Source organism: Mesoplodon densirostris, chromosome 6, assembly GCF_025265405.1.
Source record: "Mesoplodon densirostris isolate mMesDen1 chromosome 6, mMesDen1 primary haplotype, whole genome shotgun sequence".
In the NCBI taxonomy this organism is placed as follows: Eukaryota; Metazoa; Chordata; class Mammalia; order Artiodactyla; family Ziphiidae; genus Mesoplodon; species Mesoplodon densirostris.
The window spans coordinates 64,232,686-64,248,362 of NC_082666.1; the positions used below are offsets into that span (position 1 = coordinate 64,232,686).

Sequence of the window (15,677 nt, forward strand, 5' to 3'; positions counted from 1 at the left end):
GAAGGGTTTTTCTCACTCTTATTCCTAGGATTCGTGGAAAGAATCAGAATAGAATGACAGGATTTACTTGAAAATAAAACAAAAATCATCATGCCCTATGTACAGAATTGTAATTTCCTACTTTTTCCTTATCACTCTTATGCTTTTACTCTCCTTGAGGGTTTTTATTCTACATGCTTTTCTTCGTTTCACTTATGCCATAGTGAACATTTTGTTTATTAAAGGTTTGCATACCTAGGGTAGCAGTTGTGATCTGCTGTTTTAAAAAGAGGTTTAACAAAGTAGACACAAATTATGAATCTTTAGGTATATAGCAGCAAATTTCAGGAATTTCCAAAGGAACAATAAAATACTAGGTTAGGTAAAATTTTTCATATTGCTTATAATATTCAAGTAACTCTAGATTAGAAGCGATAAAGCACAACAGATAATGACATATAATATAAATAATAACTAACATTTATTGAGTACTTTGTGCCAAGCAGTATTCTTAGTTTTTAATACTCATTACAAGGTTTTTTTTTTTTAAACACTCAAGATGGTTAACAGTCAAATGAGATTTGAGTAAGTACAGCTGCTGTTACCATTTTAAATTGAGTCAAAGGGGCTTCCCTGGTGGCACAGTGGTTGAGAGTCCGCCTGCCGATGCAGGGGACATGGGTTCGTGCCCCGGTTTGGGAAGATCCCACATGCCGCGGAGCAACTAGGCCCGTGAGCCATGGCCGCTGAGCCTGTGCGTCTGGAGCCTGTGCTCCGCAACGGGAGAGGCCACAACAGTGAGAGGCCCGTGTACCGCAAAAAAATTAATTAATTAATAAAACTAACTAACTAACTAAATAAATAAATAAATTGAGTCAAGGAAAAAATACAACAAGGTCCAGCTTAACTGTAGTTAATTTATCAGGAAAGGAAAGTTGGGAGATTCCTTTTGTGAGGTGGGGTTAACGTGACTGGCACGAATAACTGAGGCTGCACTCCTTCTGGTGTGCACCTGAATCCTTCAGGTGCTAACTGAATAGTGAAGAGCACCCTTTCACCAGCCATTTTCTCACAGAGTTCAGACCCAAGACCATGGACTTTTAACTGCTCTTTGTGCACATGCTCTCTTGGTGGCACTTCCAGTAATAAGTCAAGCATGGGATTTTACTCTAAGAAGGAAAGAACTAAGCTATTTATAGGTCTTCATCAAACTCCAGGTAAATATTGACATAGATCTGGACTTCACATTATTTTCTATGTAGTTATACAGCATAAATGAAGTTACAGGGGGAGTGGTGTAGTAGAGAGAAGGATTGATGGACGTTTAAATGGGGACCTGGGGAGCTGCTCGGAGGAAATGATACCTAAATTGGATTTTAAGAAGTAGAAGGGTTTCATCCAGCATTAGATTGCAAAGTCAGATAATGCAACATCTAGTATTAACCCTGTGCTTGATATCATTAAGATTTGAAAAAGATCTTTTATAATTAAATATTTTTCTCAGTCCTTTTATCCCTCAGTTTCCTTAACTATAAAATAAAGGGGATAAAGCAGATCATCTTTAGTATACTTTCTGATTTTAATATTATAATGATTGGACTCTTTGTGAAAATGGTGATTTCCTAACGTTTTTCAATATTTAGTGTAACAGTAGGAAATAGAAAGTTTATTCTCCTGTTTTAAGCTTTGATTCAATTTTAAAGACACGTGTTGTCCCCTTGATACAGTGTATGGTCCAGAACCTGGGCTCTAGGTTCAGACTGCTGAGGTTCAAAGCACTTTTGTAGCTGTGTGACTCTGTTGAAGGTAACCTCTCAGAACCTTGTTTTCCAATTTGGGAAGCAAGGATAGACATTGTACCTATTTATGAGAAGTAAGGTACTTCTTACTTAGATACCAACACTCTTTCCAAGGCAAAGCTCTAAAGGTTTGCCGCTTTACAATAAGGGTTTTGAAGCTTTTGTAAGAAACTTGACCTTTTAGGGAGTGAACATAAAATACATACAGGAGAAGAAAATAAATGAAAGAATATTAAAAATTGTGATGATTTTTCTTGTTTCAGGTGGCCCATGTGAGCAAGTTCAGTGAGAACAGTGGGTTGGGGATAAGTCTTGAAGCAACTGTGGGCCATCATTTTATCCGATCTGTTCTACCGGAAGGTCCTGTTGGACACAGTGGGAAGCTTTTCAGTGGAGATGAGCTATTGGAAGTAAGCAGCTATTTCGTTTTCCCCTTTGTAAATAAAAATTTGAAAAGGCTGTGGGAGGCTTAATGTGGTGAATAAGTAAGTTCTTATTTAAAATTTCTCCTCCAAAGTGTACTTGAGAAAGATAGGCAAGTAAAACTCCACCCAAAGCAGAAATTTCAGTCTGTATGTACATTGATCTTACCTAATTCCTTGCGTGGTTTTTGTTTGTTTGTTTGTTTGTTTTAGGGCCGGAGAACTATAAAAACTTTTCTTTAAAAATTTTGAAACATTCACTTTTTAGAATAGGTAATATATTCACATGTTTCAAAATCACAGATACAAAGATATACTCCAGTGAAGTCTCTTTTCTGTCCCAGTCCACTCAGTTCTCATCACCCTTCATTAGGTGTAACTGCTTATCATTGGTTCTATGCAATCTTCCAGATATTTTTCATGAATAAGTAAGAAAATTTGAATATATTCACTTCTCCCCCTTTTAAAAACATAGTAGCATATAATACATACCATTTTCTATCTTCATTTTTTTCATTTAATAATGATATAACATATCATTTAAAGAAAAACTTCTCCTTTTCCCTTTATCCTTTGGGAATGATTTTATTAACCCTCCCTTTCCAAACTATTACACTGGCATATGAAACATGGGTGAAAGCTAGTGATTTTCCTGTGAGTGCTTTAGAAGTCCAATTCCAACAAGACTGTAGTGTTGCGTGTAGATTGTTTTAGGAAACATCACTACAGATCCAGCTGTAGTTCTCAGCACAGCAGCACCATGGTTATCCCCCGAGTATCCGAGTTTAAATTTATGTAATTAAAAAAAATGGTTTTGAAAGTAGTCATGTTAGGAAATGTTCTTTCTTGGCCAACTTTTCTTTTTGCACAGGTGAACGGCATAACTCTACTTGGGGAGAATCACCAGGATGTGGTGACTATTTTAAAAGAACTGCCTATAGAGGTGACAATGGTGTGCTGTCGTCGAACGGTGCCACCCACCACCCTGTCAGAGTTGGAGAGCCTGGACTTATGTGACATTGAACTAACAGAAAAGGTACCAGGTTTGCAGATATAGGAGACTAATCTGAATGTATAATGGAAAGGTTAAATGGCATTTAAAAAAATTTAAGCCTTTTTTCTCTTATTTGGTATTTGATTTCCTCACAAATCCTGTGGCTTATGGGATAGACCTTGGAGTCAGACAGACGTGGGTTTGAATCAGGCTTGGCACTTACTAGCTCTGCGACCTTGGGCAAGTCACTTCATCTTCCTGAATCCCACTTTTCTCCTGTGTAAAATATGAGTCTTGATGCCTATCCTAGAGGGTTGCTCTGTGGGTTAAATATGATATATAATGATATCAAGTATTACTATGCATGTGTGCTTGTATAATTTATTCACACTATTCCTATGAATTAGATACTCGTCCCCCTTAACAGAAAATTGAAATATGAAAGTAGTGAGTATGTGGTACGTAGGTAGTAGAAGATAATTTTATGTAACCTCCCCAGCCCAGCGCTTGTCACAGGCGTGGTAAGAATAGGGGAGAATAAGAAACAGAATTCCAAATTGTGTAGAAGTCAGTCTAGCACGATACATATCCAAATACATTTTATTTGGTGTAATGGTATTTATTATTATAATAAAGCAGGTGGACGGATTTGCATCCATGGTCCTACTGTGCAGTAATTGATAAAAAGCAATGATAGTATTTAAAGTAACATTTCATCATCAAAAACACATTTTTCCTATCTGATGGGGAACCAGATTCACTTTAGTATATTTTTACTAAAAGAAGCTAATGTTTTGAACCCCTGTTTCTGTGCCAAGTGCTTTTTGAATGTTACCTGACTTAATCCTCAAAAATTCTATGAGATGGGTAACTGTGAAGCCCAAGTTAAGAATACCGCTCAAAGCAACACAGATGAAAAATCATAGAGACAGTCTTCAAGCCAAGGCCAATCTGACTTCAGATCTTGTCCTGCCATTGTGCACGTTAATTTATTAATGAGATAATCACGTGTACAGCTCACAGGATTTTAGAACCCTTATTTGCCTAGAGTACAGAACTTTTACATATAGCCACTTCCTCTTGAATTGTTCTTATTTATCATAAGAATTATTTTTCTTTAATACCAAAATAGCTTCACATTTTTTTTCTAACAATAGACGTGATAACAGACACTGAGAAAAAAAATCACCCACCATCATGCTGCCGAGATGTAATCACTATATGTTTTTATAGGAGCTCTTTGAACCATACATTTTAAATGCCTATTACAAGTTAGATATTTCTGACTTGCTACTTTAATTCCTAATGGTTTCATGAGAAGCTGTTGCTACTCATATGTGAATGTTTTATTCTGGACAGATGCTGGGAATCTTTGTTTTCCTTCTAGTGTTTGTATGTGCATCTGTGGGTCTAGTGCGTCTGAAATAAGAGCTGTCTGGTCTGTTTATCCAGCCTCATATAGATCTAGGTGAGTTTATCGGGTCCTCGGAGACAGAGGATCCTGTGCTGGTGATGACCGATGGGGGTCAGAATGCAGAGGAGGTTCAAGGACCTTTGGCCATGTGGGAAGCCGACGTTCAGAACATACAGCTGGAGAAAGGGAGCAGAGGACTTGGCTTTAGCATTTTAGATTATCAGGTAAATATATGCTACTTTTAACAATATTTTTTTTGAAGGATGACAGATACTAAACATATATTGTTAATAGCAGAGAAAAAGCAGATAATGCTGCTTTAGGTTTATCAAAGATGTATTCTTGTTTCTCGTAAGTCTTTCAGAATAATAATTTATATGATTAATTGATTATCCTAAAGCATTTCTTTTGACATTGAATTCTTTGAGCTCTTTTATATTTCAGCTCTTGGAAGTTTGAAGAATATGCAGAATACTTTTTAGGAATGTTATAGAAATAGAGTCTTTCTGTTCCTTTGGGGAATATGCCTAAATTATTTTTATTTCCTTGCTCTTAACTCATGGTTCATATTTGAGCAGTAAGACAGAAACTATTAAATACTTACTTCTTTTGTTAGAAGTGAATGATAGACTTATAATTGGATATATTGTAAATTCTATTATTCTTATTATTTGACCAAACTTAGGAATAATCTTAAATTGGTGAGGTGTAGCCTGCATCCTCATGTTGTGTTCTGTGTTGAGTAACTGAGGGCATGCTAACGCCAGTCTGATGAAGTGCAGCTGCTGTTCCTCATTAATTAATACTGAGCTGAAAAGCCATCTCAGATGACTCCAGGGAGTTGTGTTCTTTCTAGGGCCTGGTTCTGGAGTCTTGTTCTAATATTGCTGTGTATCTGAAGACACTGCATCACCAAATATGATATGGCCTCCTTCTGTATTTCTTCATTTCAAAAACAGGCCCTTCCCTCAGTATACTCACATCTACCAGTGATCCACAATGCTATCATCTTATCAATAAACGCTGCTGTTAATAATTCATGGATCTCAGATGATAGTTATAAAATTGAACAGTTTATCAAAAGTTAAAGTTATAATTTTACACTTACCTGTATAATTTAAGAGGTCTACTTGGGAACCATGGAAAGTGAGGGTGCCACTGTTTAGCGTAGACTTTTCCTAAACTCTTTAAAATGGACATATCCTTCACCCAGATAATTCACTGGGAGTGTTGTATGAAATTTTTAAAAGACACTTGGAACAATTACCCATCTGTTATAATTCAGAGTGTACAACCTGTAACAACATTTTTAAGTGTAGAAAGGAGCTGCCTTCTCTTTCCTTTTTCGTTCTGTCAGGATCCAATTGATCCAGCAAGCACTGTGATTGTAATTCGTTCTCTGGTGCCTGGTGGTGTTGCTGAAAAGGATGGACGACTTCTCCCTGGAGATCGACTCATGTTTGTCAATGACGTTAACTTGGAAAACAGCAGTCTCGAAGAAGCTGTCCAGGCACTGAAGGGTGCACCGTCAGGAACTGTGAGAATAGGAGTTGCCAAGCCTTTACCCGTAAGAATTCAGATTTTGCTGATTTCTTTTTATTTGCAAACAGTATTGGCGTTCAGGCTTTTATCTTCAGGTGTTCTCATGATTGAATCATGACTTTTGGTACTTTTCATCAACATGGTTATTGGCTTCATGAGTGTAAAGATTTAATTTTGAGTAATATTTTTTAAAAGAGTAAAGGGCAGAAAACAGCTAGGAAGTTCAGAAATAAATTTAAAACTTAGCATTCTGTGGTTTAGTTTTGACCTTTTTTATTCCAAAATAAGGTCGTGATCAATATAGAATCAAGTATTTTCGAAGAAGTAGGCTTTAAAATAATCTATACCAGTATGGTGGCATATTACAGAAATTAATAGCATTAACAACTAACAGTGGAATCTTTAATTATCGTGGAAGAAAGTAGAATCTCTGTCAGAGTCGGTTAAGTTCCTATATTCTACTGACTTCAATATATTTGTTGTCTAATTACTACAGAGCAAGAAATTGAAATTTCCAATATGGGTTCATCAGCTTATAGCTCTCCTCCTGGGAGGGAATAACCTTCATGTTATTAATTACTGCAATATAAAAACAACTAATAAATTCATGCTATATAATGTCAGTATGCTTATTAGGTATAGTGATTGCAGCATAGCCCACTTATCACTGAACTGCAATGAAATATTAGAGACAATCTCAGTATTTGGTTTTTTTCAGTGTATAAGTATATTTTAAGTGAAAAGGCAAATATACCTTCTCTTAAGAAAACACAGACACATAGATGCATTTGCATAAACATCAAATGAAAGTTTGTTGACTTTGTCAGAGAGTTTGTTCAAATTGTAAGCTTGTTAATATATTAAAATGTTTATTAAATGTTTCATTCTCTGCTTTTTATTCTACAATAAATTTCTGTAACCTATGAAAATATATTTATGAAAACACAAAGGGAGGGAAAGAGGAAGGGAAGAAGGAAGAGCATGTTAAGCAAACCTCAATCAAACCAGGATTATAGAAATCAGAACAAGAGATCAGTACAACGGGGAGTGTAAGAATGAAGATAGGCCATTATGGGACTCTACATGTTCATTAAGATTGACCATACATTTGGTTCCGGTCTTTCTGTTGTTACACAAAGAAAATGGCAAACGTAACTAAATATATGTTTTTTACTGCCCTTATCGGGAAACCATGCCACTTACTCAGAAGCGATCTTTTTTTTCCTAGGTAGATCCCAAATAAGTTTCTTTCATAAGAGTATTTAATATTTCAAATTTAATATGCATTGCAGTATATGATGAATATTTCTTTTACATAAAGTGAGTTTTACTGACCATTAAACTCTTACATGTGGGAAAAGAAGATAAACATTTTTTCTCTAAAATATTTCTGCATGTATTGGTGATATAGGGTGATATAGGCAAGACAGTCTAAATATTTTAGCCTGTTTTATTATCTGAGATTGTAATAAGAATGCTAGGTTTTTGGTCACTGTGATCATGGTTATAATTTGATATCTCAGGAGTGCAATTTAAGCATATTGTGTACATACAGAGTTGGTGGTGGTGGTTGTCTTTTAAGCCATGCTAAATTAAGAGCCTTCACTGTAAGGTTCACTCACTTTCCTTGTCAAGGAAATTACATTCTTTAAAATAATATTCTAGTAAGGGATGACAGAGAGAAATTGGTCCTTCTTTTTAATGTTTTGTTTTTCGTCAATTTCTTTTATGTCTTAATACCTAAAAGTTGCCTTCTTTCTATATTAAGAAGTCATTGTTTAACCAAATATTTGGCAGGTAAAAATGACCAGAAGATTATTATAATATAAAAAATTATTGATTTTGAATATCTTTTATAAGAAGGATGAAGAAATTGGTAGAAAGGGATTCTCATCTAACAGATGATGTTGGTATTGGAATAAACATCCTCATTGTATCTTAAAATATAAAACTGTTAAATATGAATATTTATCATATTCTGTGCTCATCATTTATGTTAAAGTTGTATGTTTATTATGACTTTATTATTTGAAAACATTATTTGAAAACTTTCCTGTTTTTGCCTCTCCTCCCCTTACTTTTTCTCCCCTCACCCTCTGTCTTCCCTTTCCCTCCTTCCTTCCCATTCTCTCTATTTTTCATGAACTCATCCTCAAACACTGGGCTTCATTCTCCCTGCAGCTTTCACCAGAAGAGGGTTATGTTTCTGCTAAGGAGGATTCTTTTCTCTACCCACCACATTCCTGCGAGGAGGAAGGGCTGGCTGACAAAGCCCTCTTCAGGGCTGACTTGGCTCTGGTTAGTGGCCACAGCTTATCAAGCTTTCCTTCAAAATCTTATGTGTCTTATTTTTGCTTTTCAAAATATTCTAAAGTCTTGCTATATTGTTTGTTATGTTTTGGAAAACTAGGCATTCTGCTCTAATTTCATACTTGGGCATCTCCAGGCATTCTTTAACTGTTTTCAGTATTCAGTCATATATCAGTTGTTTGGCTTCTTTTTAATGAGGTAACAGGTATATTATTTCATTAGATGTTAATAATGTGAAAATCACATAAATTGGTTCAGTTATTGATTAAGAGCACAAAAGCTTCCAAAAGAGGTAGAACTCATGTTTCCTATGAATACATGTATGTTAACATTACTGATTTACCAGAAACTTTTAAATTAAAATTTTATTTTTACTTGATCTATATAAAGTCATTCATTGTAATAAACATATTTAGGGACCACTGGGGGATAAACATATTTAGGGACCACTGGGGGCCACTTTGTTGGGTAAATACATGATTCTTGATCCTGAGAACCTTATTGTCTGGTAGAAGAGCTAGTGCTGTGTTAACAGTTAATAGTTAAAATATAAAACTAAATACCAGATATAAATATACACGTGACATTTATACAATATAAGTGTAACAAATTACACATCCTATTCCTAGTACTTCTACCACTGAAGCCAGGTTCCTGACCTAAATTTTTCTGGGGAGAAACATTGCTCAGTGTAACTAGAAAGGAATATTTTTAATACATGTTTTAGTGGTGTTGGACTAGTGAGAGGTTTAGAACCTGTGAAATTCTCCATTAGGTATTTATAACCAATTGTGCACATCGTGCTTTAAACTGGAGTATGAATTATTTCTTTGATTCCAATAATCCTAGTGTTGAAGGGGATAGTTCTTCAGTATTAAAATACTAATAATACTTCTATTAGTATTTTTCAACTGTCAGCTCCTGAATTAGCCATTGGGAAAGTTTTGGTGTATATTGTAATCAGTGCAATAATTTCACATTATAATACTTAGCATACCAGGTAACATTTGGCTCTATTCCCCATGGGCATTATTACCACTTCAAAACTGGATAGCTTAGAATGCTGTGAACTACATAAAGTACTATGGTGTAAATGTATTAAATAGTACCCAGCTATAGTAAATTATTTTTGAAATGTTATAGGACACAAATATATCAGTGTCTCTAGAAGTGCCCCAAGAAACAATTTTCTCTGTAGATTTTACATGGCATATTTGAATGTTCTTAAATAAATGCCAGTCAAAAAGAAAAATTAGTCCCACTTTTAAGTGAGTTTAACATCTTATAATGGTAATAGCTATGTAACCTTGTATTGGTCACTCAATTTCTCTGGGCCCTAGTGTTTTAATCTCTAAGATAATTAGATGAATTGATTATTTGGATCTCTCTTAAGATTCTAGGGCATCAACGATAAGCATACAAATTGTTCTTAGGTACTGTTAAATATTTATTATAATCCGTGACACTCGGCTTAGTTAATACTATCTAGATAGCAAAAGTTAAAGATTTACTATTTAGATTGTTGTACATAATGTGCATCTGTAAAGGGTAAACCTCCACATAGTCAGTAGTAACTCAGAACATGTATTTAAAATATATTATTAGAGAGAGGGTCACTTTAAAATGCCCAACCTGTATTCTTAATCAGGTTTTTGCAAGAACGTGACCTGGTATAATGTTATGATACTTTTCTTGGCTAAACATGTAAGTCGAAATCACAAAGAAATAGAACATACGGGTTTTGGCCATCAAGACAAAATACTGGTAATATTAGAGAAAGGTAGTATCTACATCATTTCTGTCTGTTCTAAGGTGTAACTGTGAGTGAATTGTAAGAAGAGCTACAAGCTCATCGTGACTTAATTGTTTCACTTGGTTCTGAGACAGAAAATAGTAATAAGATTTTTTTATAAAATGTTGTGAAATTCTCTAGCTCACTCTTTCTGAGTTTTCCATCAGTAGACGTTTGTAACTTACAGCTTCACTATAACCAGATCATAATAAGGTCCCTTGTTTGTTAATATAATTTCAACATGAAATCACAGATATTATTTTTGATTTCCAGTGATCACCATAAAATTCTGGACCTGTAACTTGAATGGTTTTAAAATCTATTTAAAGGATAATTTAAACAAAATATATTGTTTTGTGAGCTTTACAAATAGATAATTGCTTAGCTGCCTTGTTGAATAATAATTTATTTTAGTTGAATAGGAAAAGTGATGATCTCATTCATTTTATTATAAAATTCTAGGAGTTTGGGCAGCTACTTTTTAAAAAAAATGTGAACTGGAAAAAAGTTTTTTTAATTTATGGAAATATTTATACTTAGAATTGCTCCAAGCCCTTTGTAAATTGTTACCTTTTGCCCTTTTATTGATGGAATAAAGTAACCTTCTGTGCTAGCACCAGTTTGTCCTTGTTCTGTTGCATTAGTTAGTTTCTGATATGTTGAAGAGGGTGAAGAGGTCATGTAGAAAATAGAATAGACAAAAGAATGAAAGCAGTATGCCCTTTAGTCTTAAGTGGAGACTTTGTCATATATGTATCAGAACAGAATTCCCAATTGATATTATTGTTTTTATTCCTAGGTGGACACAAATGATGCTGACTTAGCAGATGAATCTGCCTTTGAGTCTCAGTACTCTCCTGATAACGACAGTATCTACTCCACTCAAGCCTCTCTTTTATCTCTTCACGGCAGCGCTTGTAGTGATAATCTGAATTTTGGTCCCTCCCTTCCATCTTCTCCTCCCAAGGTACAAAGGAAATGCCATTTTATTTATGGGAGAACTTTGTGCGTAATTTCCCAGAGGTCATTGTTAACGGGGTGTTTTGGGAGGGGCATGTTAGAGACATTATGTTTTTCCAGTCAGGGATTCATTATCAGATTAAAGTGCAGTTTCCTTTAGGTAGTGTTAATTGGGTATCTTGTAGACTCCAAGGGACTATTTAAATCTAGGTTCTGTGATACAGCGTGACAGACACAAAGGTTCAAAACTTTGATTAGGATTTGCATGTTAGAAACATTTTAATGAAATGTATTTCTCAAATTGGGTTCTTGGCAGTGTCTACCTTGGAAAAATTACAAGAATTACTTTATTTTCTTAATGGTTTTAAAGCTGACTCTCATGGAAAGTTGGACAGTAAAATATTCCTTTCATTAATTTAATATTTATTAGCTAAGTTAAAGTTAATGCTGTCTTACATTTTTATATAAAATGATGCCAAAGAATACTTTATATAAAAACCCCAGTGGGGCCTCCCTGGTGGCGCAGTGGTTGAGAGTCCGCCTGCCGATGCAGGGGATACGGGTTCATGCCCCGGTCGGGGAAGATCCCACATGCCATGGAGCGGCTGGGCCTGCGCGTCCGGAGCCTGTGCTCCGCAACGGGAGAGGCCACGGCAGTGAGAGGCCCGCATACCGAAAAAAAAAAAAAAAAAAAAAAAAAACCCAGTGAATGGCAAAATTATGTTTAAGTCACTGGATGCAAATGGAGAATTTAGCTACTATTTGACATGTCTGTGCCATCTAAATTTTAGAAATAGATTATTGGTGTAAGTGCCCCACCCGGTGCTATTTATTTTCTTCATGACACACTCTATAATGTTTATTAAGTAATATTTTAAAACTTATCCAGTCTTTTGGGTGTGGAATGATATCTTACTGTTTGAATTTGGAGTTCCTGATTACTGGTGAAGTTGAACAGGTTTTCCTATATTGGCCATCTGGTTTTCACTTCCACCAATGGCCTCTTCATGAATCTTTTGACTATTTTTGTGTGGAGTTGCTTGTCTTTCTGTTGATTAGTTGGAGTTGATTATATTTTCTCAGAATTGATATACAGAGCAATTTGGTGTATATTTATGAGTATATGTGTGAGTGTGTATACTTTAAAAATCTGAAAATGTGTGGGAATGATTCCTTTTAACTTCAGGAAAGAAGTTATTCTTGGAGAAAAAAGAAAGCATGGGAATTAGCTGTATCTGTAACACATTATATCCTTTAAGAAGAAAGAGAGATTGAAGAAAATATGCCAAAATATTAATGTCTGTTAAATCTGGGCAAAGGGTTCATATATGGATATATTTTCCTGTGTTGGAAATATACTGTAAATAAATATAAAAATTAAGATAAAAGACTGAATAATAATCCTTTCTTAAATATATGAAATATATGTTTTTCACGTAAATTCAGTGGGAAGGGAATCTGTATTTATGAATAAGTTGAAAAGTGGAATTTCCATAGGCCTTGGGTAGTTTATTAACAAGTAACTTTTTGGCCAGAACATTTTCAAAGCATTTTCTTTCATGTTCAGGGTGCACCTGTTATCCTTGTAAATGATGCTGGGTAATCTCCTTGAATTGGTTTGCAAGGTATAATCTTGAATGGAGCAGCTGTTCCTCTCTCACCACACCTGAGACTGTCTATCTGACTGAGTACTGTCTGGAACAGATTCCATCTTTACTGGCCTCAGGGCTGGAAGCTGAGTTCGTCTCCTCATGGAATCTCCTAATCTGCAGCATAGCACACTCCTTCTTGCCAGTGGGACAGATTGCATTGTTTAACTTAGTAATTGTTACTTAAAGGGATTACACAATCTGCAAACTGAGAAGCATATATTTTACAGGGCAAATGCTGGCTATATGCAGCACAACGTATTGGCTTACTGAGGTCTGTTTGCCTTTTTTTTTTTCTTTTCATTAAACAGTTTACTCTTTTGTTGAAGCAAATTTTGGCAAGCTGGCCTATCATCTGAAATATTTAAACTACAAAACAACAAAGAAGATATTAATGAGGGTGTTTTAAAACACATTGTGAAACTCCTGTGTGCTTTCTGTTTTCTTAGAAAGTAGGGCTGTTTGTGTATCATGGTAAATCTGCAACATTTTTTTTGGCGTATTTGTTTTGTGGCATTTTTTTAGTACCTAGATATTTTACTGGAAAATTGAAAAAATTAGATGGTTCATTCATCTTCCTATTACTTTGCACTAAACTTATTTTTAAAAGAATGGCAATTTGTTACAGAATATAGAGTAGACCATTTTTCTTAAAGAAAAGTGAGCTTACTTTGGAATTCTTTAATTGATAAAATCATACCATGTATGATACTTAAGAAAAACAAAGAAACTTCCATACAGATTTGAAAGAAGGATAGAATAGAGTGTGAGGATCTCGGTGATTCCTCAGGCTTTTGACTTTGCTAATTATGTAATAATCTTGTAGCCTTAAATGGTGGCTGGAAATGCACAAATAATTTTACCTCTCTCCTTTACCTTGATGAGAGAAGCCTTTGGACCATTGCTAGGTATGCCACTGGAAGCTCCAAGAGCTGATCACCCAGAGCAGGGACTCATCATGGAGGGAGATCTTCCCCCTAAGGGTAGAGCCTGGGCCAGGACAGCTGCTTAGACGGCATAGGGCTGTAGGCATATGGTAGACATCCTTTGCACAAAATTCTCCCATTTGGGGGACCATTCTGCTTTTTTTTTTTTTTAAGGAGTTGTATTTGCTTAATTTGATTAATTACCATTTAAGGACTTAAGGGAAACAACCATTACTCAAGAATCTGAAAAATATGGCCACTTCAATGGTATTTGGATTAATAGAATCAGGTCACTGAAATGTAGATTTTAAAGGCAAGAAGCCAATGGGTTTTCTCATTGTTCTAGGTTTTAAGTTTTCGATTATAATTTTTTTGCACCCCTTTCTTTGTCACCCCAAGACATAATAGAATGCAGAAATAATTGTTTTAGAAACTTACTAAATGCTTGTAGACTTTCGTTTAAAAGCTCAATATAGTTTTGGGGAAGAAGATGCTTTCATTTATTTTTCCCTATTTTGGCTTAAAAGTACAATCAATAAAGATTCAATAGCTATGTAATGAATCTCCTCTTCTTATCCACACGGCCATGCCCGACACTCCCTAGTACACCCACGTTCACACTCTTGCTCCAGGGATGAAATGATTACGTTTGGTGCATGTCCTGCATTGCTGAATATTGGACCCTCTAGGAAGTGCTGTTGTTTTTAGTTTAAGTTGAACTTCATGTTTGTCACGATAGAAACCCCTCTTCATACCTTGCACCCCAAACAAAACTAATGGATTCCATAATTTTTTTAAAAAATCTACATATTTAGAGGAACAAATCTCCACTTAGTGTTGTACTATAGCATAAAATATTGCTGCCTTCACATTTAAGTTTAAAATGTTGATACCATTTTTTAATTTTTATTTTTTGGAGAAAGGGTTAGTATCAAAAACTAATTACATCATTCTAGTCAAGATGATGAGAGTGATTGTGGAAGTCTTAGTGACAAAACTGCAAGCTCGCAAAGGTATGAAAGTTGTTGCCTTTTCCCTCAGTAGGATAAGAATACAGATAATAAAGGAAGGGTACCTTATCTCAGAAAGAGTGGGAGAACAATTTAAGTTGGAGCAGCTGTGCTTATGATATATTTTTAAAAGTACAGAATGACTTCTGTGATAGAGTTATTATTGAAAAAAAGCAGGTTGTGTCCAGTGAATGCTTAAGTATTTAGCTCGTCTATGTAAACATATTCTGTGGGTAAATAATGTGCCCAAGTATAACATTATATGCATTGCACATAAAAAAAAGAGCTACTTTCAAATATAATTGGCATTTTAATTTAACCTTTCCCCCATTTTTCCTGAGAACAAGAATGTGTCAAGGGGAGGCACCTATTAATATGGAATTTTGAAAGACTTCAGTTTAGATTCCAAGTTGCACTGGGAAACCGTAGTTATTTTTGGACATCTTATGAGGGAAGAACTGCTTTTCTTTTAGATCCATGAGACTTTTAAAAATAAAACTCGGTTGTTCAGCAACTAGAAATGTTTCTGAAGTAGGCGTATGTTGTCTGCTATGTTGATTAGCTCTTTCTTTTCTATGTGCCTGTGTTAACTCCTTCATGAATAATTCATGGAGATTTCTGTTACATGATTTATAGTAAACCCCAGCTAACAAGGGCAGCTTGACCTCTTTTTGTGATGAAAAGTAGTTTTGATTGTCATCTTTATTTGAGAAGTGGTAGGGATGATTTACTGATAATTATAATTAATTTAGTAATACACAAGCTAACCAATTCTCTAGTAAGTACGTTGTTTTGTTTTTTTTCATAAGACTAAAATAAATTTGGTTGAATGAGCCAACAGGTTGTTATTTAGGTTCTAGGAGTGTGGAGGATGATACTT

General features: G+C 35.1%; 1 protein-coding gene across 7 annotated transcripts in view; it reads left to right on the plus strand.

Annotated features, from left to right (window-relative positions):
* MPDZ (multiple PDZ domain crumbs cell polarity complex component) overlaps positions 1-15,677 on the plus strand; it is a 165,554-nt gene that overhangs the window by 79,202 nt on the left and 70,675 nt on the right. For 6 of the 7 annotated variants that reach the window (XM_060102121.1, XM_060102123.1, XM_060102126.1 and 3 more), the window contains exons 14-19: positions 2,042-2,188; positions 3,072-3,236; positions 4,647-4,832; positions 5,966-6,175; positions 8,332-8,448; positions 11,052-11,219. In XM_060102121.1, the coding sequence (XP_059958104.1) occupies positions 2,042-2,188; positions 3,072-3,236; positions 4,647-4,832; positions 5,966-6,175; positions 8,332-8,448; positions 11,052-11,219 (993 nt within the window). The remainder of the gene's footprint in view (positions 1-2,041; positions 2,189-3,071; positions 3,237-4,646; positions 4,833-5,965; positions 6,176-8,331; positions 8,449-11,051; positions 11,220-15,677) is intronic. The other variant, XM_060102125.1, reaches the window with a different exon arrangement.